This window comes from Dermochelys coriacea, chromosome 25 (genome assembly GCF_009764565.3).
Source record: "Dermochelys coriacea isolate rDerCor1 chromosome 25, rDerCor1.pri.v4, whole genome shotgun sequence".
Taxonomy (NCBI): Eukaryota; Metazoa; Chordata; order Testudines; family Dermochelyidae; genus Dermochelys; species Dermochelys coriacea.
The window spans coordinates 6,392,446-6,413,179 of record NC_050092.1 but is presented as its reverse complement, the minus strand read 5'-3'; the positions used below and the strand labels follow the sequence as shown (position 1 = coordinate 6,413,179).

Below are 20,734 nucleotides of genomic sequence, written 5' to 3'. Positions count from 1 at the left end.
GGGTAAAAAGCAGCAAGCAAAGGCTGTGAGGATGTCAGGAGCTCTGTGGGGACACAGAAACCCAGACTGAAAGAGAAGCTGGCAAAACAAAACAAATTTAACTGCTGCTACCGCTAGATCCCCCAGGCAATGAAGACAAATAGGAAGGACTCTCTTAAAATCAGTGAGTTAAGAAAGTTAGCTAAGCTATGCTTGGACACAGCCGTAACTATTTAAGTTTGAGATGATCTCCATGGCTATTGATAGCTTTACCATGGTTAATCTGGTTTCTCCTCCAAATTTAGAAGAATAAATTACAGCTCAGACAATATTTGGACTCAGTTTCCCCTCTTCAGACCTCCCCTCACTACATATACTTTCACAGCCCTAATTCCCTTCTCTCTGACACTTCCCTGAGAAACTAAAGCTACTTGTCCCACATAGGCCCAGTGAAATTCACAAATTGTCTGAACCCATGCATAAGAGGCTGATTAAAGACTTTTATTAAGGCATTTGGGAAAGGTAAGGGAGTGGTACCTACATCCATTTCACTCCCAGCTCCCTATATAGGAGTTTCATTGTCCAAGACACGAGTTGGTCCCTTGCACTGTCAATTATGTCTTTATATAACCCATTCCTAGCATTACAAGGTCTGCTTGCAAACAGTTATTAGTAATGTCCCTCAGAGGGTAGGAGTCAGGGTGCATTGGTGGGAAGAATCTCTAATTACTCGGATATATTGATAGCCCAAGCATCTAATTTCTGCCCACAGATGAAATAATTCAGGTAAGAATACAAATAATGAAAAACAAAGAAGAAACTGCATGGGTATTTGCTACAAGATCCCCCCAAGCCTGGAGAGGCGTGAGAATGAAATATCTTGGACTATCTAAAAGCAAACAATGAAAAGGGTACTCATGCAGAATCTCTAAAAAAAACCACGAGAAGTTTACCTTTCAATGTTATCTAACTAAACCATATTCTTTCTCAGTTAGTAGATCTGGAATTTATCTGCTATTTAGGATTACTCACCAAATCATTTCAGCCAATAATTTTGTCATTTGCTGGCAAGAATCCAAAATCCTAAATTTGATCTCTGCTGGCTAGTTTTGATTGGACCCATAGGTCTCATGGTATTGTTTCTATTCTGTGCCTGGCTGAGTGTAGTTCTGGTGCGAATAGATACATTTCCAAGTTCAAAATTCACTTTATGCATATATTTGAGAATATTCCCATAAAAACTGCTCTTTCCACAGACCTTCCTACTTGTAAACTTGTTGGCTAGAATATTAATAGAGAGCAAACACAAAAGGGGCACCATCAAAGCCAAAGTGAATTCAATTTTATTATTAAAGCAATTAGGGGAAATTGGTGGTCTATTTACTCATTAATTTCAATGTTATTTTTCTTTAAAAGCCAGTTTCCATTGTTTTCATACAAAATTTTATGGTTCCAAATGTTTGAAAAATCATACATTTTCTTTTAATTGTTGGCCATTGGTTGGGTAACAAATAAAGCTAAAAAGAATATCAAAGAAGTTCCTACGAGGACAAACGTCATGGTTCAGAGACAGTTAGTGTCTGATTCCTGCCTGGATATGCAAGGCATGGGAGAAGCTGTAAAGAGCCTCTTTGGTCTTTCAGCAAACGCCACCAAGGTCAGAACAATCATTCAAAAAGGGCTAGATGCATGGGGAAGAAGAAAGAAAACTTGCAGGGAAATGTAAACTAGGACATCTTGTGCAAATGATCTGCAACCTATCGGCGTCCCTGCAAAAACGACAAGGTGACATAAGCCACTCCACCCAGAAGTGAACATCAAGAAGCTGACTTGCTTTCCCCAGTTACTACCATCTACAGTACACAGCATGGGCGTGTATTTCATTGGGATTCATTCACTGGGCCAGATCCTGGCCCCTCCTGCAGTGGCTTTATGCCAGTCTGCCAGCATAAAGCAAGTTGGGGTAAGTGGCTTACGTAAGTAGAACCCTGCAGGGGGAGAATCCTCCGATGACATAAGGCGAGCATAGCTGCTCTGATACTTCAGCCCTTCCAGCTGCTGGTGTAGGGGATGTAGCTAGACCAGGAGTGGGGGAACAATGTGTATAGCGGGGTTGCTGAGAGCCATTGAATCAAACTGTAAACCCTGTATATGATGGAAACCACTTCAAGCCAGGGGGTGCGGCAGCACCCATAGTTCCAGCACCTATGGCTGGGACAAGGGAATGTGGCCAGGGAAGCCAGTACTTCTGGCCAATCCCTGGCATCTAGAATGGCCTCTTGAAAGCCATTACTAACTGGTGCAATTTAGCACAGCTTCGATCCCCAGAATAAAGCAGGCATAAAGTGGACGATGAGACAACTTGCATGCTAAAAGTTAATCAGGTCTGTAAATGTTTTGCCCTATGGGGATCACAGTGCTAAGCAATTTGCCCATGCTATTTTTGAGCCAGTACTGTAGATGGCAGTAACTGTGGAAAGCAGGTCAGCCTCCTTGATGTTCACCTCTGGGTGGAGTGGCATGTGTCACCTTATCTTTTTGCAGGTACGCTGATAGGGTGCACATCATTTGTGAGCCCCGTAAAGGTCATTCAAATGTCACAAAAATTTTGCATGAGCATTGTTGACTAAGCTAGTAAATGTAGAGCTAATATCTTTCAGTTGAAATGAGCTGTGGCCTGAAATGAAAGAAATGTGGTCTTTTCTAGCCTGAAAGATTTGTGATTTCCGGGTCAGACCACCTTCATGCCAAGTAATCCTCTTTGTTGTGATATTTTCATTTTTCCAAGTATCATCCGTTATGTGTAAAGGGAATTCTTATGTTTTAGAAATTAAGAAAAAGACAGACAACCCTTGTCCAATAAATGCTGCCTGCCACAAAATAACACGCACATGCTGTAGCATGTATAACATACAATTGCCTGTAGCTATATTAAATATGGAGAGAAGTTAACAGAATCTGAAGAGTATCCTATCTAGTGTTCCTTAAATAGAAGGCTAGTGGCTGTGAAAAGGAGCCTCACAAATTAAAGTACAGATTAAATAAGAGCAGAACCTTGGAGCTTTCTTAGAGATCCAGAAAACCTCACATCTCCTGTGTGAGGAAATGGCCTTCTAGATCTCTTCTGGGAAGTGGGAAGATGTATTTGCAAGGGGGCTGGGACAATTTGTATAATGGGGGTGCTGAGAGCCATTGAACCAAACTGTAAACCTTGTATACAATGGAAATCACTTCAAGACAAGGGGTGGAAGTGCACCCCTAGCATCCCTAGTTCCAGCACCTATGTGTATGTGTGTGATTTCTTTGAGTATCTGGGGATAGGTTCAGCATGTGTAGAAACATGGAAACACAATTAGCAAAACGTGTTTGAATGTTGAAGTTGCGCCTGTTTCCCAGGGTTCACAGTGGAATGATTTTTTTTGTTTTGTTTTTTTTCTAATTTTTTTGTGAATTATTTTAAAAAATGTTCATCTTTTCAAAATTTCAGATTTCTTTTTCTCCCTACTCCTTTTTTAAAAAGACTGATTCCAGTGCATTGTATAGTGTGCAGGATTTTTTTTACCTCAACTTCTTCCCCACCAACTTCTGCACAGTTGAGGAAGTTTTGAAAAAGTTATAGAGCAGAGAAAAGCAAAAAAGAAGAAGAAAAAAGCAAGTGGGGTAACCTGGATCTCTTTCATGTGATTAAAGGCAGTGGCAAATAAAAAGGATAAAAAGCAGAAGGGAAAAATACAAAACTTTGAACAAATTTTAGCTGCTGAAAACAAAACCAAATTTCGGTTTGACATGAAACAAAATAAAAACATTTGTTTAATTAGTTTCAAATTCCCCCCCCCCCAACTGCTGGATTTTGTTGTTTTTGTTTTATTTTGCTTTGCTTTGCTTTCTAGGAAACTCCATTTTTCTGTGGGTGAAAATATTTCAGTCACAAAATGTGGACCATCCCTTTTCATCCTTAATGTGTCCTTCATAGCTCACAAAGGAGGACTGGGAAAATTATATCTCATACTTCAACTTGCTGCACTGTCACTCCCTGCCTCGATTTCTCCATTCCTCCAGAGAGTCATTAAGCAAAAGGATAGGTGTAATATAATATAAAGAACAAGCAGAAAAACACATTCAGAAACAAAGCAATTAGTCTTTCACATATCTTTGTGAATCCTGAAGGGGTATGAAATGGCACATGCAAACCTCTCCCACCCCCAGATTTTCTTCTGTTGTTCACATTTATGGCCAGTCCAAATATAGCCCCCTACCCTTCATTCTGGGAGAATCTGTTTATCATTTCTATTTCCTGCACACCCAAATCCCAAAAGACAAGCAGGAGAGTTATACACAATCCTAAGAGGTAGAACTGCAGCTAAAAGAATCAGCCAGCAAATTCCTCGCAAGGAATTGCTACCTAATTACAAACCCATTTCCACCAACTTCAAGTGCATCACCTGCTGCATGCAATGAACCTGGAATCCCTCAACACAGGAAATGAGAATCCAAAAGTGGCTTGTGTTCTTGGTCTCTTCTCTGTTAACATTTGCATTCATGCAGGCACTAGTATTGTGTAATTGAGTACACCAGTGTTTGCACCTGCAATGTATGGGCACATGTATAGAAAGATTGTAGAGAAACTGGAAAGGATCCAGAGGCAAGCGACAAAGATGATCAAAGGGATGGAATGCAAGCCATATGAGCAAGGGCTGACGGAACTGGGTATATTTAATTTGGAAAAGAGAAGATTGAGAGGGGATATGACAGCGGTCTTCAAAAACTTGAAAGGCTGCCATAAAAACAATGGAGAAAAATTGTTCTCTCTTGCCACAGAGGGCAGTACAAGAGGCAAAGGGTTCAAACGACAGTAGAGCAGATTTAGATTAAATCTCAGGAAAAGCTTCCTAACTATAAGAACAGTCGGCCAATGGAACAGACCGCCTGAGGAAGTTGTGGAAACTCCTTCACTGGAGGTTACAAAGGAGGCTAGATAGCCATCTGTCTGGATGGTTTAAACACAACAAATCCTGCATTTTGGCAGGGGGTTAGCCTAGATGACTATTCTAACCCTATGGTTCTATGATTCTATGTAAGTCTGTGCACAATTTTTAATGCGTAGAAATGAACGTCAAGCAAAGGCCCACCCCATAAGGGACAGAACTCTTCAGAAATCGTTCAATATCTGTAACTTTGACTTGGAACAAATTTGGATGTAAGTCCCGGAACACAAATATTTCATGCAGTTTTGCCAGTTTGGAAAAAAATCTTTACAGGAAATGACGAATAACATATATTGCAAACCAACTGAAAAGTAATTCACCTTGCGTTTCACTGCTTGCTGTGAAGACTCCCTCTGATTTGCTATCATTTTGTTTGGCATCGCTTTCAGGGGGCTATTAGTGACTAAATACTCCCATCTGCTGGTCTCATTGGGGAACTACATTTTCCATGCAGATGACATAAAGTTTAGTGGGAGTGATTAAGACGGGGTGGCCAACCTGACCTTGAGAAGGAGCCAGAATTTAGCAATGAACATTGCCAAAAAGCCACAGTAACATGAGCAGCCCCTCGTCAGATCCCCACCACTGCCCCCAGTGTTTCCCACTTGCCAGCAACACCGCCGATCAGCCCCTAACCCTGCGCCTCTCACCCACTGCGATCAGCTGTTTTGTGGTGTGCAGGAGGCTCGGGGGGGGGGGGGGGGGGGGGGCGAGGAGGAGGAGCAAGGGCATGGCAGACTCAGGGGAAGGGTTAGGGGCCTTGGAGGAAGGGGTGGAGTGGGGGCTGGGGCCTGGGACAGAGCCAGGGGTTGAGCAGTGAGCACCCCCCGGCACATTGGAAAGTTGGCACCTGTAGCTCCAGCCCCGGAGTTGGTGCCTAGACAAGGAGCCACATATTAACCTCTGAAGAGCTGCATGTGGCTTCGGAGCCACAGGTTGGCCACCTCTGGATTAAGATAATCCCCAGTAGTGCCGTGTGCAATCTCCCGGTTACTTCAGTGAGGCTCATCCAGGCATTAAGGTCCGCCCCGCACTGATCCTTTTACAGGGTTGACCCTGAGACTGTGTGTGATTTTATTATTATTTAATATCTGCTTCATTATTAAAGGACCAAAAGGCACCTTAAATGCTAATCCCATTTATGCTACTATGTGTCTGTGACCACATCACTGAAATCCTCTCTTTACACATCTGTAAAATGGGGATAATAATACCTAGCTACTTCCAATGGTAGGTCATGAGGACTCAGCTAAGGAGTGTTCAGTGCTTCGGGAATATAAAGAGCTATACTGACTCCCCCCTTTAATTTGATAAAAATATTGCTTTAGGCAAAGGTGGTTCTCTGGCATGTCCAGGAAGCCTGGCACACTGGATGCAAGGTATCTTCTCAATCCCCTGCACCCACAAACTACATCTCAGACCATAGAGCAGTGAGGAAAGCCTTCACAGATCTGCCTAACCGCCTCCACATCCCTCGCATAGGTGAGCATGGAATTAACATGCTTTTGACTCCACCCTCCAAAATATTGTCCAATTCAGCAGAGCAAACACAGTAGAAGAAATCTCTTACTAGTGCACACCATGCGAACTACGGGCATGATCCAGAGTTTCCTGCAAATCATACTTCTTGTCTTACCTGGGGGACTGGTGACAGAGGAAGATGTAATCAGCTCTTCTGCATTATGGGTGCCGATCGTAGTTGATATCTCAGCTACAGTACTCGTAACAGAGGAGCTTCCAGTTTTCTCAGCTGGTGAAGTAATGCTGCCAGTTCTCCTCAAAGGAATTTGGGGAACATTTGTCAGAGAATTCGCCAGTTCTGCTCTAATGGGATCTGTAACAGCGACTATGGTCCCTAGAGATAAAGGAGTAAAAAAGAAAGTTGTTAGAATATCTTGAGATTTAGCCATATAATATGAACTTCAGGCTGGAGATACGGTATATGATATCAGAATGGAATGACTCGGGCAGAAGAACGTACCGCTTTCTGATGCTGAAGTAGCTGTCTTCGTGCCATTAGCAGAGAGATCTGAGCTAACAGTGACATCAGGTGAAGTAAAAGGCACTTCCGTTGTTACAGTACTGCGTAGAATTGTTGATGTTTCTTTACTGAGGGGGTTAGTTACAGAACCAGTTGTGGCCTGGGAAGATGGGGAGCTTCCAGCCATCTCTGTGGTTTCTGCCAAAGTTCTAGGTAGGCAAGTATTTGGGCTTGTGCCTCTGCCAGTGGTGCTGCGCACCGTGTTTGTTGTCGTCTGAGATGCAGTGCTGGTGTGTGGGCCAGCAGGAGATGTCTCTGTAGCTATGATGCCTCTCTCAGGGAAAGGAGTGCTCCCTTCAGACATTGGCCTTGATCCAGCTGCTGAACAGCTGGCCATGGCTAAAGTGTCTTGGACTGAGCTTGTGGCAAGAGAGGCCCTCGTCTTCTCAGCAGTAGCACTTGTGCCCGTTCCTGTGGATTCAGTTGTTGCACTAGAAGGAAAGAATTTTGGGGTTGTCTTTGCTACTGTAGTGATTGAAGAAATAGTGCTCGTCTCACTAAGGCTTAAAGAAGTGGGCATCTCCACTGTTACACTACTGCCTTCAGAAGTGCTAGTCTCTGCTAGAGGAGAGGTAGTAGGGTTTGACATTTCCACCGTACTCTGTGCTATGGTGGCTGTGCTCCCCTCTGTAGTAGCGGGGAGAGGAGCAAAAGTGGTGGGAACAGATGTTCTTCCGGACATCTCTGTGGACCTGGCTGATGGAATTACAGGAGAGATACTTGTGGTTTCTTCTTTTGCACTACTGCTGCCCAGCGACTCAGCCGTTACCTGGGGAGTCCTGATTTTTGGGAGGACTGTGGATATTTCCGTTTCTATCGAGGAACTTACTGTGGTCGCTGTATCCCATGTCCTGGTGCTCTCTGCTGCGCTTACACCTGAGTTATCTAGCATGCTGCTCCCAACTGTTAACGTACTCTCTGTCTTGGAAGTTTTCTGAGACATGTGTGTTGTCGAAGTAGATTTACTTGTAGACCCTTTTGTGGACTCAAATGAGATAGTGTGTTGGAAGAGAACTGTGCTGGTGTCTGTTATTCTCGTAGTGTCTTCTCCAGTTGTCATCCCGCGAGGAGAACTGGTGTGTGGCACAGAGCTGGTGCTTTCTGCTGTTGTAAAGGTGTCCCTTGGACTTGCAGTACCAGAAGGGATACTGGAGAGAGGGACGGTTATGATTGTGTCTCTACTTGTTAGGGATTCCGATGTTGTGATCTCAGCTTGGCTGGAGGTCTCAGCGACAGTCGTCATCTGAGAAGGTGGCGTTGCCTTTTTCATATTGCTCTCAGTGGACAGACTTGAGAAAAAGAGGCCAGTGGTGCTCTCAGCTCCCACAGTGTTGCCCACCTTCGCTATGGTATGAAGCGGGGTACCGCTTTCGGGTGCCGAAGTGGGTCCCATTGTAGGCTTAGTGGTGAGTGTCCCAGCTGTTGTACTGCTTGGAATTGTCGATATTTCTTCAGTGACGCGGCCAGTTACAGAGCCAATCGTATTCTCAGCAGATGGGGAGCTTCCAGCCATCTCTGTGGTTTCCATTGAAGTTCTGGGTAGGGAGGCATTTGGGCTTGTGCCTCTGCCAGTAGTGCTGCGCACCGTGCTTGTTGTCATCTGAGATGGAGTGCTGGTGTGTGGCCCAGCAGGAGATGTCTCTGTAGCTACAGTGCCGGTCTCAGGGAAAGGAGTGCTCCCTTCAAATGTTGGCCTTGATCCAGCTGCTGAACTGTTAACCATGGCTGAAGTGTCTTGGACTGGGCTTGTGGAAAGAGAGGCCCTTGTCTTCTCAGCAGTTGCACTTGTGTCCGTTCCTGTGGATTCAGTTGTTGCACTAGAAGGAAAGAATTTTGGGGTTGTCTTTGCTACTGTGGTGGTTGCAGGAATAGTGCTCGTCTCACTAGGGCTAGATGTCACATTTGAAGGAGTGGTCATCTCCGCTATTACACTAGTGGCTTCAGAGGTGCTAGTCTCTGCTAGAGGGGAGGTAGTAAGGCTTGACTTTTCCAACATACTCTGAGCTACGGTGGCTGTGGTCCTCTCTGCATTTGCAGTGAGAGGAGCAAAAGTGGTGGGAACAGATGTTCTTCCGGACATCTCTGTGGACCTGCCTGATGGAATTGCAGGAGAGACAGTTGTGGTTTCTTCTTTTGCACTAGTAATGCCCAGCATTTCAGTGATTACCTGAGGAGTACTGATTTTTGGGAGAACTGTGGATATTTCCGTTTCTATCGAGGGACTTGCTGTGTTCGGTGTATTCGATGTCCTGGTGCTCTCTGCTGTGCTTACACCTGAGCTCTTTAGCATGCTGCTCCCAACTGTTAACGTACTCTCCGTCTGGGAACTTGTCTGAGACATGTGTGTGGTCGAAGTAGATTTACTTGCAGACCCATTTGTGGACTCACATGACGTAATGGGTTGGAAGGGAACTGTGCTGGTGTCTGCTATTCTAGTAGTGTCTTCTCCGGTTGTCGTCCCACGAGGAGAACTGGTGTGTGGCACAGCGCTGGTGCTTTCTGCAGTTGTAAAGGTGTCCCTTGGACTTGCAGTACCAGAAGGCTTACTGGAGAGTGGGACGGTTGTGACTGTGTCGCTATTTGTTAGGGACTCCGATGTTATGATCTCAGCTTGGCTGGAGGGCTCAGCGACAGTCGTCGTCTGAGAAGGTGGCGTTGCCTTTTCCATAGTGCCCTCACCAGATGGACTTGAGAAAAAGAGGCCAGTGGTGCTCTCAGCTCCCACAGTGTTGCCCACCTTCGCTGTAGTATGAAGCGGGCTAGCGCTTTCGGGTGCCAATGTAGGTCCCATGGTTGGCTTAGAGGTGGGTTTCCCAGCTGTTGTACTGCTTGTAACTGTCGATATTTCTTCCGTGACGCGGCCAGTTACAGAGTCAGTCGTGCTCTCAGCAGATGGGGAGCTTCCCGCCATCTCTGTGGTTTCCACCGAAGTTCTGGGTAAGGAGGCATTTGGGCTGGTGCCTCTGCCAGTGGTGCTGCGCACCGTGCTTGTTGTCGTCTGAGATGGAGTGCTGGTGTGTGGCCCAGCAGGAGATGTCTCTGTAGCTACAGTGCCAGTCTCAGGGAAAGGAGAACTCCCTTCAGATGTTGGCTTTGATCCAGCTGCTGAACTGCTGCCCATGGCTGAAATGCCTTGGACTGGGCTTGTGGCAAGAGAGGCCCTCGTCTTCTCCGCAGCTGCGCTTGTGCTCCTTTCTGTGGACACAGTTCTTGCACTAGAAGGAAAGAATTTAGGGGTTGTCTTTGCTACTGTGGTGGTTGCAGGAATAGTGCTCATCTCACTAGGGCTAGAGGATGCATTTGAAGGAGTGGGCATCTCTGCTGTTCCACTAGTGCCTTCAGAGGTGCTAGTCTCTGCTAGAGGAGAGGTAGTAAGGCTTGACTTTTCCAACATACTCTGAGCTACGGTGGCTGTGATCCTCTCTGCATTTGCAGTGAGAGGAGCAAAAGTGGTGGGAACAGATGTTCTTCCAGACATCTCTGTGGACCTGCCTGATGGAATTGCAGGAGAGATACTTGTGGTTTCTTCTTTTGCACTACTGCTGCCCAGCGACTCAGCCGTTACCTGGGGAGTCCTGATTATTGGTAGAACTGTGGATATTTCCGTTTCTATCGAGGAACTTACTGTGGTCGCTGTATCCCATGTCCCGGTACTCTCTGCTGCGCTTACACCTGAGTTCTCTAGCATGCTGCTCCCAACTGTTAACGTATTCTCTGTCTGGGAAGTTGTCTGAGACATGTGTGTTGTCGAAGTAGATTTACTTGTAGACCCTTTTGTGGACTCAGATGAGATAGTGTGTTGGAAGGGAACTGTGCTGGTGTCTGTTATTCTAGCAGTGTCTTCTCCAGTTGTCGTCCCGCGAGGAGAATTGGTGTGTTGGACAGAGCTGGTGCTTTCTGTTGTTGTAAAGGTGTCTCTTGGACTTGCAGTACCAGAAGGGATACTGGAGAGAGGGACGGTTATGATTGTGTCTATACTTGTTAGGGATTCCGATTTTGTGATCTCAGCTTGGCTGGAGGTCTCAGCGACAGTCGTCGTCTGAGAAGGTGGCGTTGCCTTTTTCATATTCCTCTCAGTGGACAGACTTGAGAAAAAGACACCAGTGGAGTTCTCAGCTCCCGCAGTGTTGCCCACCTTCGCTGTAGTATGAAGCGGGGTACCGCTTTCGGGTGCCGAGGTGGGTCCCATTGTAGGCTTAGTGGGGAGTGTCCCAGCTGTTGTACTGCTTGGAATTGTCGATATTTCTTCAGTGATGCGGCCAGTTACAGAGCCAGTCATATTCTCAGCAGATGGGGAGCTTCCAGCCATCTCTGTGGTTTCCACTGAAGTTCTGGGTAGGGAGGCATTTAGGCTTGTGCCTCTGCCAGTAGTGCTGCGCACCATGTTTGTTGTCATCTGAGATGGAGTGCTGGTGTGTGACCCAACAGGAGATGTCTCTGTAGCTACAGTGCCAGTCTCAGGGAAAGGAGTGCTCCCTTCAGACGTTGGCCTTGATCCAGCTGCTGAACTGCTGACCATGGCTGAAGTGTCTTGGACTGGGCTTGTGGAAAGAGAGGCCCTTGTCTTCTCAGCAGTTGCACTTGTGTCCATTCCTGTGGATTCAGTTGTTGCACTAGAAGGAAAGAATTTTGGGGTTGTCTTTGCTACTGTGGTGGTTGCAGGAATAGTGCTAGTCTCACTAGGGCTAGATGTCACATTTGAAGGAGTGGTCATCTCCGCTATTACACTAGTGGCTTCAGAGGTGCTAGTCTCTGCTAGAGGGGAGGTAGTAAGGCTTGACTTTTCCAACATAATCTGAGCTACGGTGGCTGTGATCCTCTCTGCATTTGCAGTAAGAGGAGCAAAAGTGGTGGGAACAGATGTTCTTCCGGACATCTCTGTGGACCTGCCTGATGGAATTGCAGGTGAGACAGTTGTGGTTTCTTCTTTTGCACTAGTAATGCCCAGCATTTCAGTGATTAACTGGGGAGTACTGATTTTTGAGAGAACTGTGGATATTTTCGTTTCTATCGAGGAACTTGCTGTGTTCGGTGTATTCGATGTCCTGGTGCTCTCTGCTGTGCTTACACCTGAGCTCTCTAGCATGCTGCTCCCAACTGTTAACGTACTCTCCGTCTGGGAACTTGTCTGAGACATGTGTGTGGTCGAAGTAGATTTACTTGCAGACCCTTTTGTGGACTCAGATGACATAATGGGTTGGAAGGGAACTGTGCTGGTGTCTGCTATTCTAGTAGTGTCTTCTCCAGTTGTCGTCCCACGAGGAGAACTGGTGTGTTGGACAGAGCTGGTGCTTTCTGCTGTTGTAAAGGTGTCCCTTGGACTTGCAGTACCAGAAGGCTTACTGGAGAGTGGGACGGTTGTGACTGTGTCGCTATTTGTTAGGGACTCCGATGTTATGATCTCAGCTTGGCTGGAGGGCTCAGCGACAGTCGTCGTCTGAGAAGGTGGCGTTGCCTTTTCCATAGTGCCCTCACCAGATGGACTTGAGAAAAAGAGGCCAGTGGTGCTCTCAGTTCCCACAGTGTTGCCCACCTTCGCTGTAGTATGAAGCGGGCTAGCGCTTTCAGGTGCCAATGTAGGTCCCATGGTTGGCTTAGAGGTGGGTTTCCCAGCTGTTGTACTGCTTGTAACTGTCGATATTTCTTCCGTGACGCGGCCAGTTACAGAGCCAGTGGTCCTCTCAGCAGATGGGGAGCTTCCCGCCATCTCTGTGGTTTCCACCGAAGTTCTGGGTAAGGAGGCATTTGGGCTGGTGCCTCTGCCAGTGGTGCTGCGCACCGTGCTTGTTGTCGTCTGAGATGGAGTGCTCGTGTGTGGCCCAGCAGGAGATGTCTCTGTAGCTACAATGCCAGTCTCAGGGAAAGGAGAACTCCCTTCAGACGTTGGCCTTGATCCAGCTGCTGAACTGCTGACCATGGCTGAAATGCCATGGACTGGGCTAGCGGCAAGAGAGACCCTCGTCTTCTCAGCAGCTGCCCTTGTGCCCGTTCCTGTGGATTCAATTGTTGCACTAGAAGGAAAGAATTTTGGGGTTGTCTTTCCTACTGTGGTCTTTGCAGGAATAGTGCTCGTATCACTAGAGCTAGATGTCACATTTGAAGGAGTGGGCATCTCTGCTGTTCCACTAGTGCCTTCAGAGGTGCTAGTCTCTGCTAGAGGAGAGGTTTTAGAGCTTGACTTTTCCACCGTACTCTGAGCTACGGTCGCTGTGCTCCCCTCGGTAGTAGCGGGGAGAGGAGCAAAAGTGGTGGGAACAGATGTTCTTCCGGATATCTCTGTGGACCTGCCTGATGAAATTGCAGGAGAGACAGTTGTGGTTTCTTCTTTTACACTACTGCTGCCCAACGACTCATCCGTTACCTGGGGAGTCCTGATTATTGGGAGAACTGTGGATATTTCCGTTTCTATCGAGGAATTTACTGTGGTCGCTGTATCCCACGTCCCGATGCTCTCTGCTGCGCTTACACCTGAGTTCTCTAGCATGCTGCTCCCAACTGTTAACGTACTCTCCGTCTGGGAAGTTGTCTGAGACATGTGTGTTGTAGAAGTAGATTTACTTGCAGACCCTTTTGTGGACTCAGATGAGATAGTGTGTTGGAAGGGAACTGTGCTGGTGTCTGTTATTCTAGTAGTGTCTTCTCCAGTTGTCGTCCCGCGAGGAGAACTGGTGTGTGGCACAGAGGTGGTGCTTTCTGCTGTTGTAAAGGTGTCCCTTGGACTTGCAGTACCAGAAGGGATACTGGAGATAGGGATGGTTATGATTCTGTCTCTACTTGTTAGGGATTCCGATGTTGTGATCTCAGCTTGGCTGGAGGTCTCAGCGACAGTCGTCGTCTGAGAAGGTGGCGTTGCCTTTTTCATATTGCTCTCAGTGGACAGACTTGAGAAAAAGAGGCCAGTGGTGCTCTCAGCTCCCACAGTGTTGCCCACCTTCGCTGTAGTATGAAGCGGGCTAGCGCTTTCGGGTGCCAATGTAGGTCCCATGGTTGGCTTAGAGGTGGGTTTCCCAGCTGTTGTACTCCTTGTAACTGTCGATATTTCTTCCGTGACGGGGCCAGTTACAGAGCCAGTGGTCCTCTCAGCAGATGGGGAGCTTCCCGCCATCTCTGTGGTTTCCACCGAAGTTCTGGGTAAGGAGGCATTTGGGCTGGTGCCTCTGCCAGTGGTGCTGCGCACCGTGCTTGTTGTCGTCTGAGATGGAGTGCTCGTGTGTGGCCCAGCAGGAGATGTCTCTGTAGCTACAATGCCAGTCTCAGGGAAAGGAGAACTCCCTTCAGATGTTGGCTTTGATCCAGCTGCTGAACTGCTGCCCATGGCTGAAATGCCTTGCACTGGGCTTGTGGCAAGAGAGGCCCTCGTCTTCTCTGCAGCTGCGCTTGTGCCCTTTTCTGTGGACACAGTTGTTGCACTAGAAGGAAAGAATTTTGGGGTTGTCTTTGCTACTGTGGTGGTTGCGGGAATAGTGTTCATCTTACTAGGGCTAGAGGATGCATTTGAAGGAGTGGGCATCTCTGTTGTTCCACTCGTGCCTTCAGAGGTGCTAGTCTCTGCTAGAGGAGAGGTAGTAAGGCTTGACTTTTCCAACATAGTCTGAGCTACGGTGGCTGTGATCCTCTCTGCATTTGCAGTGAGAGGAGCAAAAATGGTGGGAACAGATGTTCTTCCGGACATCTCTGTGGACCTGCCTGATGGAATAGCAGGAGAGACAGTTGTGGTTTCTTCTTTTGCACTAGTAATGTCCAGCATTTCAGTGATTACCTTGGGAGTACTGATTTTTGGGAGAACTGTGGATATTTCCGTTTCTATCGAGGAACTTGCTGTGTTCGGTATATTCGATGTCCTGGTGCTCTCTGCTGTGCTTACACCTGAGCTCTCTAGCATGCTGCTCCCAACTGTTAACTTATTATCCCTCTGTGAACTTGTCTGAGACATGTGTGTGGTCGAAGTAGATTTACTTGCAGATCCTTTTCTGGACTCAGATGACGTAATGGGTTGGAAGGGAACTGTGCTGGTGTCTGCTATGCTAGTAGTGTCTTCTCCAGTTCTCGTCCCACGAGGGGAACTGGTGTGTGGCACAGCGCTGGTGCTTTCTGCAGTTGTAAAGATGTTCCTTGGACTTGCAGTACCAGAAGGCTTACTGGAGAGTGGGACGGTTGTGACTGTGTCTCTATTTGTTAAGGACTCCGACGTTATGATCTCAACTTGGCTGGAGGGCTCAGCGACAGTCGTCGTCAGAGAAGGTGGCGTTGCATTTTCCATAGTGCTCTCAGCTGATGGACTTGAGAAAAAGAGGCCAGTGGTGCTCTCAGCTCCCACAGTGTTGCCCACCTTCGCTGTAGTGTGAAGCGGGGTAGCGCTTTGGGGTGCCGAGGTAGGTCCCATTGTTGGCTTAGTGGTGGGTTTCCCAGCTGTTGTACTGCTTGGAATTGTCAATATTTCTTCAGTGATGCGGCCAGTTACAGAGCCAGTGGTGCTCTCAGCAGATGAGGGGCTTCCAGGCATCTCTGTGGTTTCCACCGAAATTCTGGGTAAGGAGGCATTTGGGCTTGTGCCTCTGCCAGTGGTGCTGCGCACCGTGCTTGTTGTCGTCTGAGATGGAGTGCTCGTGTGTGGCCCAGCAGGAGATGTCTCTGTAGCTACAGTGCCAGTCTCAGGGAAAGGAGTGCTCCCTTCAGACATTGGCCTTGATCCAGCTGCTGAACTGCTGACCATGGCTGAAATGCCGTGGACTGGGCTTGCGGCAAGAGAGACCCTCGTCTTCCCCGCAGCTGCTCTTGTGCCCGTTCCTGTGGATTCAATTGTTGCACTAGAAGGAAAGAATTTTGGGGTTGTCTTTCCTACTGTGGTGTTTGCAGGAATAGTGCTCATCTCACTAGGGCTAGAGGTCGCATTTGAAGGAGTGGGCATCTCTGCTGTTCCACTAGTGCCTTCAGAGGTGCTAGTCTCTGCTAGAGGAGAGGTAGTAGAGCTTGACTTTTCCACCGTACTCTCAGCTACGGTCGCTGTGCTCCCCTCTGTAGTAGCGGAGAGAGGAGCAAAAGTGGTGGGAACAGATGTTCTTCCGGACATCTCTGTGGACCTGCCTGATGGAATTGGAGGAGAGATAGTTGTGGTTTCTTCTTTTGCACTACTGCTCCCCAGCGACTCAGCCGTTACCTGGGGAGTCCTGATTATTTGGAGAACTGTGGATATTTCCGTTTCTATGGAGGAACTTGCTGTGGTCGGTGTATTCAATGTCCTGGTGCTCTCTGCTGTGCTTACATCTGAGTTCTCTAGCATGCTGCTCCCAACCTTTAATGTACTCTCCGTCTGGGAAGTTGTCTGAGACATGTGCGTTGTCGAAGTAGATTTACTTGCAGACCGTTTAGTGGACTCAGATGACGTAGTGGGTTGGAAGAAAACTGTGCTGGTGTCTGCTATTCTATTAGTGACTTCTCCAGTTCTTGTTCCAGGAGTTGAACTGGTGTGTGGCTCAGCGCTGGTGCTTTCTGCAGTTGTAAAGGTGTCCCTTGGACTTTCAGTACCAGAAGGGATACTGGAGAGTGGGATGGTTATGATTGTGTCTCTACTTGTTAGTGATTCCGTTGTTGTGATCTGAGCTTGGCTGGAGGTCTCAGCGACAGTCGTCGTCTGAGAAGGTGGCGTTGCCTTTTTCATATTGCTCTCAGTGGACAGACTTGAGAAAAAGACACCAGTGGAATTCTCAGCTCCCGCAGTGTTGCCCACTTTCGCTGTAGTATGAAGCGGGGTAGCACTTTCGGGTGCCAAGGTGTGTCCCATTGTTGGCTTAGTGGTGGGTTTCCCAACTGTTGTACTGCTTGGAATTGTCGATATTTCTTCAGTGACGCGGCCAGTTACAGAGCCAGTCGTACTCTCAGCAGATGGGGAGCTTCCAGCCATCTCTGTGGTTTTCATCGAAGTTCTGGGTAGGGAGCCATTTGGGCTTGTGCCTCTGCCAATAGTGTTGCGCACCGTGCTTGTTGTCGTCTGAGATGGAGTGCTGGTGTGTGGCCCAGCAGGAGATGTCTCTGTAGCTACAGTGCCGGTCTCAGGGAAAGGAGTGCTCCCTTCAAATGTTGGCCTTGATCCAGCTGCTGAACTGCTAACCATGGCTGAAGTTTCTTGGACTGGGCTTGTGGCAAGAGAGGCCCTCGTCTTCTCAGCAGTTGCGCTGGTGCCCGTTCCTGTGGATTCAGTTGCTGCACTAGAAGGAAAGAATTTTGGGGTTGTCTTTGCTACTGTGGTGGTTGCAGGGATAGTGCTCGTCTCACTAGGGCTAGATGTCACATTTGAAGGAGTGGCCATCTCCGCTATTACACTAGTGGCTTCAGAGGTGCTCGTCTCTGCTAGAGGGGAGGTAGTAAGGCTTGATTTTTCCAACATACTCTGAGCTACCGTGGCTGTGGTCCTCTCTGCATTTGCAGTGAGAGGAGCAAAAGTGGTGGGAACAGATGTTCTTCCGGACATCTCTGTGGACCTGCCTGATGGAATTGCAGGAGAGACAGTTGTGGTTTCTTCTTTTGCACTAATAATGCCCAGCATTTCAGTGATTACCTGGGGAGTACTGATTTTTGGGAGAACTGTGGATATTTCTGTTTCTATCGAGGAACTTGCTGTGGTCGGTGTATTCGATGTCCTGGTGCTCTCTGCTGTGCTTACACCTGAGCTCTCTAGCACGCTGCTCCCAACTTTTAACTTACTCTCCGTCTGGCAACTTGTCTGAGACATGTGTGTTGTCGAAGTAGATTTACTTGCAGACCCTTTTATGGACTCAGATGAGATAGTGGGTTGGAAGGGAACTGTGCTGGTTTCTGCTATTCTAGTAGTGTCTTCTCCAGTTCTTGTTCCAGGAGCTGAACTGGTGTGTTTCTCAGCGCTGGTGCTTTCTGCAGTTGTAAAGGTGTCCCTTGGACTTGCAGTACCAGAAGGGATACTGGAGAGTGGGACGGTTGTGATTGTGTCTCTACTTGTTAGGGACTCCGATGTTGTGATCTGAGCTTGGCTGGAAGTCTCAGCGACAGTAGTCGTCTGAGAAGGTGACGTTGCCTTTTTCATATAGCTCTCAGCTGACGGACTTGACAAAAAGAGGCCTCTGGTTTTCTCCGCTCCGGCAGTGTTGCCCACCTTCGCTGTAGTATGAAGCGGGGTACTGCTTTCGGGTGCCGAGGTAGGTCCCATTGTTTGCATAGTGGTGAGCGTCCCAGTGGTTGTACTGCTTGCAATTGTCGATATTTCTTCAGTGACGCGGCCAGTTACAGAGCCAGTTGTGGTCTCAGAACATGGGGAGCTTCCAGCCATTTCTGTGGTTTCCTCCAAAGTTCTGGGTAGGAAGGTTTTGGGGCTTGTTCCTCTGCCAGTGGTTCTGCGCACCGTGCTTGTTGTCGTCTGAGATGAAGTGCTGGTGTGTGGCCCCGCAGGAGAGACAGTTCTGGTTTCTTCTTTTGCACTAGTGCCGCCCAGAGTTTCAGCAATTACCTGGGGAGTACTGATTTTTGCGAGAACTGTGGATATTTTTGTTTCTATCGAGGAACTTGCTGTGGTTGGTGTATTCGATTTCCTGGTGCCTTCTCCTGTGCTTACACCTGTGTTCTCTAGCATGCTGCTCCCAACTGTTAACGTACTCTCCGTCTGGGAAGTTGTCTGAGACATGTGCGTTGTCAAAGTAGATTTACTTGCAGACCGTTTAGTGGATTCAGATGACATAGTGGGTTGGATGGGAACTGTGCTGGTGTCTGCTATTCTAGTAGTGTCTTCTCCAGTTGTCGTCCCACGAGGAGAACTGGTGTGCGGCACAGCGCTGGTGCTTTCTGCAGTTGTAAAGGTGTCACTTGGACTTGCAGTACCAAAAGGCTTACTGGAGAGTATGACGGTTGTGACTGTGTCTTTACTTGTTAGGGACTCCGATCTTATAATCTCAGCTTGGCTGGAGGGCTCAACGACAGTCGTCGTCTGAGAAGGTGGCGTTGCCTTTTTCATATTGCTCTCAGTGGACAGACTTGAGAAAAAGACACCAGTGGAGTTCTCAGCTCCCGCAGTGTTGCCCACCTTCGCTGTAGTATGAAGCGGGGTAACACTTTTGGGTGCCGAGGTGGGTCCCATGGTTGGCTTAGTCGTGGTTTTCCCAGCTGTTGTACTGCTTGGAATTGTCGATATATCTTCAGTGACGCGGCCAGTTACAGAGCCAGTCATACTCTCAGCAGATGGGGAGCTTCCAGCCATCTCTGTGGTTTCCATTGAAGTTCTGGGTAGGGAGGCATTTGGGCTTGTGCCTCCGCCAGTAGTGCTGCGCACCGTGCATATTGTCGTCTGAGATGGAGTGCTCGTGTGTGACCCAGCAGGAGATATCTCTGTAGCTACAGTGCCAGTCTCAGGGAAAGGAGTGCTCCCTTCAAATGTTGGCCTTGATCCAGCTGCTGAACTGCTAACCATGGCTGAAGTTTCTTGGACTGGGCTTGTGGCAAGAGATGCCCTCGTCTTCTCAGCAGTTGCGCTTGTGCCCGTTCCTGTGGATTCAGTTGCTGCACTAGAAGGAAAGAATTTTGGGGTTGTCTTTGCTACTGTGGTGGTTGCAGGGATAGTGCTCCTCTCACTAGAGCTAGATGTCACATTTGAAGGAGTGGCCATCTCCGCTATTACACTAGTGGCTTCAGAGGTGCTCGTCTCTGCTAGAGGGGAGGTAGTAAGGCTTGATTTTTCCAACATACTCTGAGCTACGGTGGCTTTGGTCCTCTCTGCATTTGCAGTGAGAGGAGCAAAAGTGGTGGGAACAGATGTTCTTCCGGACATCTCTGTGGACCTGCCTGAAGGAATTGCAGGAGAGACAGTTATGGTTTCTTCTTTAGCACTAGTAATGCCCAGCATTTCAGTGATTACCTGTGGAGTACTGATTTTTGGGAGAACTGTGGATATTTCCGTTTCTATCGAGGAACTTGCTGTGTTCGGTGTATTCGATGTCCTGGTGCTCTCTGCTGTGCTTACACCTGAGCTCTCTAGCATGCTGCTCCCAACTGTTAACGTACTCTCGGTCTGGGAACTTGTCTGAGACATGTGTGTGGTCGAAGTAAATTTACTTGCAGACCCTTTTGTGGACTCAGATGATGTAATGGGTTGGAAGGGAACTGTGCTGGTGTCTGCTATTCTAGTAGTGTCTTCTCCAGTTGTCGTCCTACGAGGAGAACTGGTGTATGGCACAGCGCTGGTGCTTTCTGCAGTTCTAAAGGTGTCCCTTGGACTTGCAGTACCAGAAGGCTTACTGGAGAGTGGGACGGTTGTGACTGTGTCGCTATTTATGATCTCAGCTTGGCTGGAGGGCTCAGCGACAGTCGTCGTCTGAGAAGGTGGCGTTGCCTTTTCCATAGTGCCCTCACCAGATGGACTTGAGAAAAAGAGGCCAGTGGTGCTCTCAGCTCCCACAGTGTTGCCCACCTTCACTGTAGTATGAAGCGGGCTAGCGCTTTCGGGTGCGAATCTAGGTCCCATGGTTGGCTTAGAGGTGGGTTTCCCAGCTGTTGTACTGCTTGTCACTGTCGATATTTCTTCCGTGACGCGGCCAGTTACAGAGCCAGTCGTGCCTTCAGCTGATGGGGAGCTTCCCGCCATCTCTGTGGTTTCCACCGAAGTTCTGGGTAAGGAGGCATTTGGGCTGGTGCCTCTGCCAGTGGTGCTGTGCACCATGCTTGTTGTCGTCTGAGATGGAGTGCTGGTGTGTGGCCCAGCAGGAGATGTCTC

At 48.1% G+C, this 20,734-nt stretch overlaps 1 protein-coding gene across 1 annotated transcript; it reads right to left on the bottom strand.

The window, feature by feature from the left end:
* Positions 1–6,810: 6,810 nt before the first annotated feature.
* Positions 6,811–20,680, bottom strand: LOC122457510 (mucin-19-like). Its single transcript, XM_043502884.1, has 3 exons — positions 16,601–20,680; positions 7,835–15,730; positions 6,811–6,819 (listed from the first exon to the last, which is right to left on the bottom strand). Exons 1-3 carry the CDS (start codon positions 20,678–20,680, stop codon positions 6,811–6,813), a joined length of 11,985 nt encoding a protein of 3,994 aa, XP_043358819.1.
* Positions 20,681–20,734: the final 54 nt, after the last annotated feature.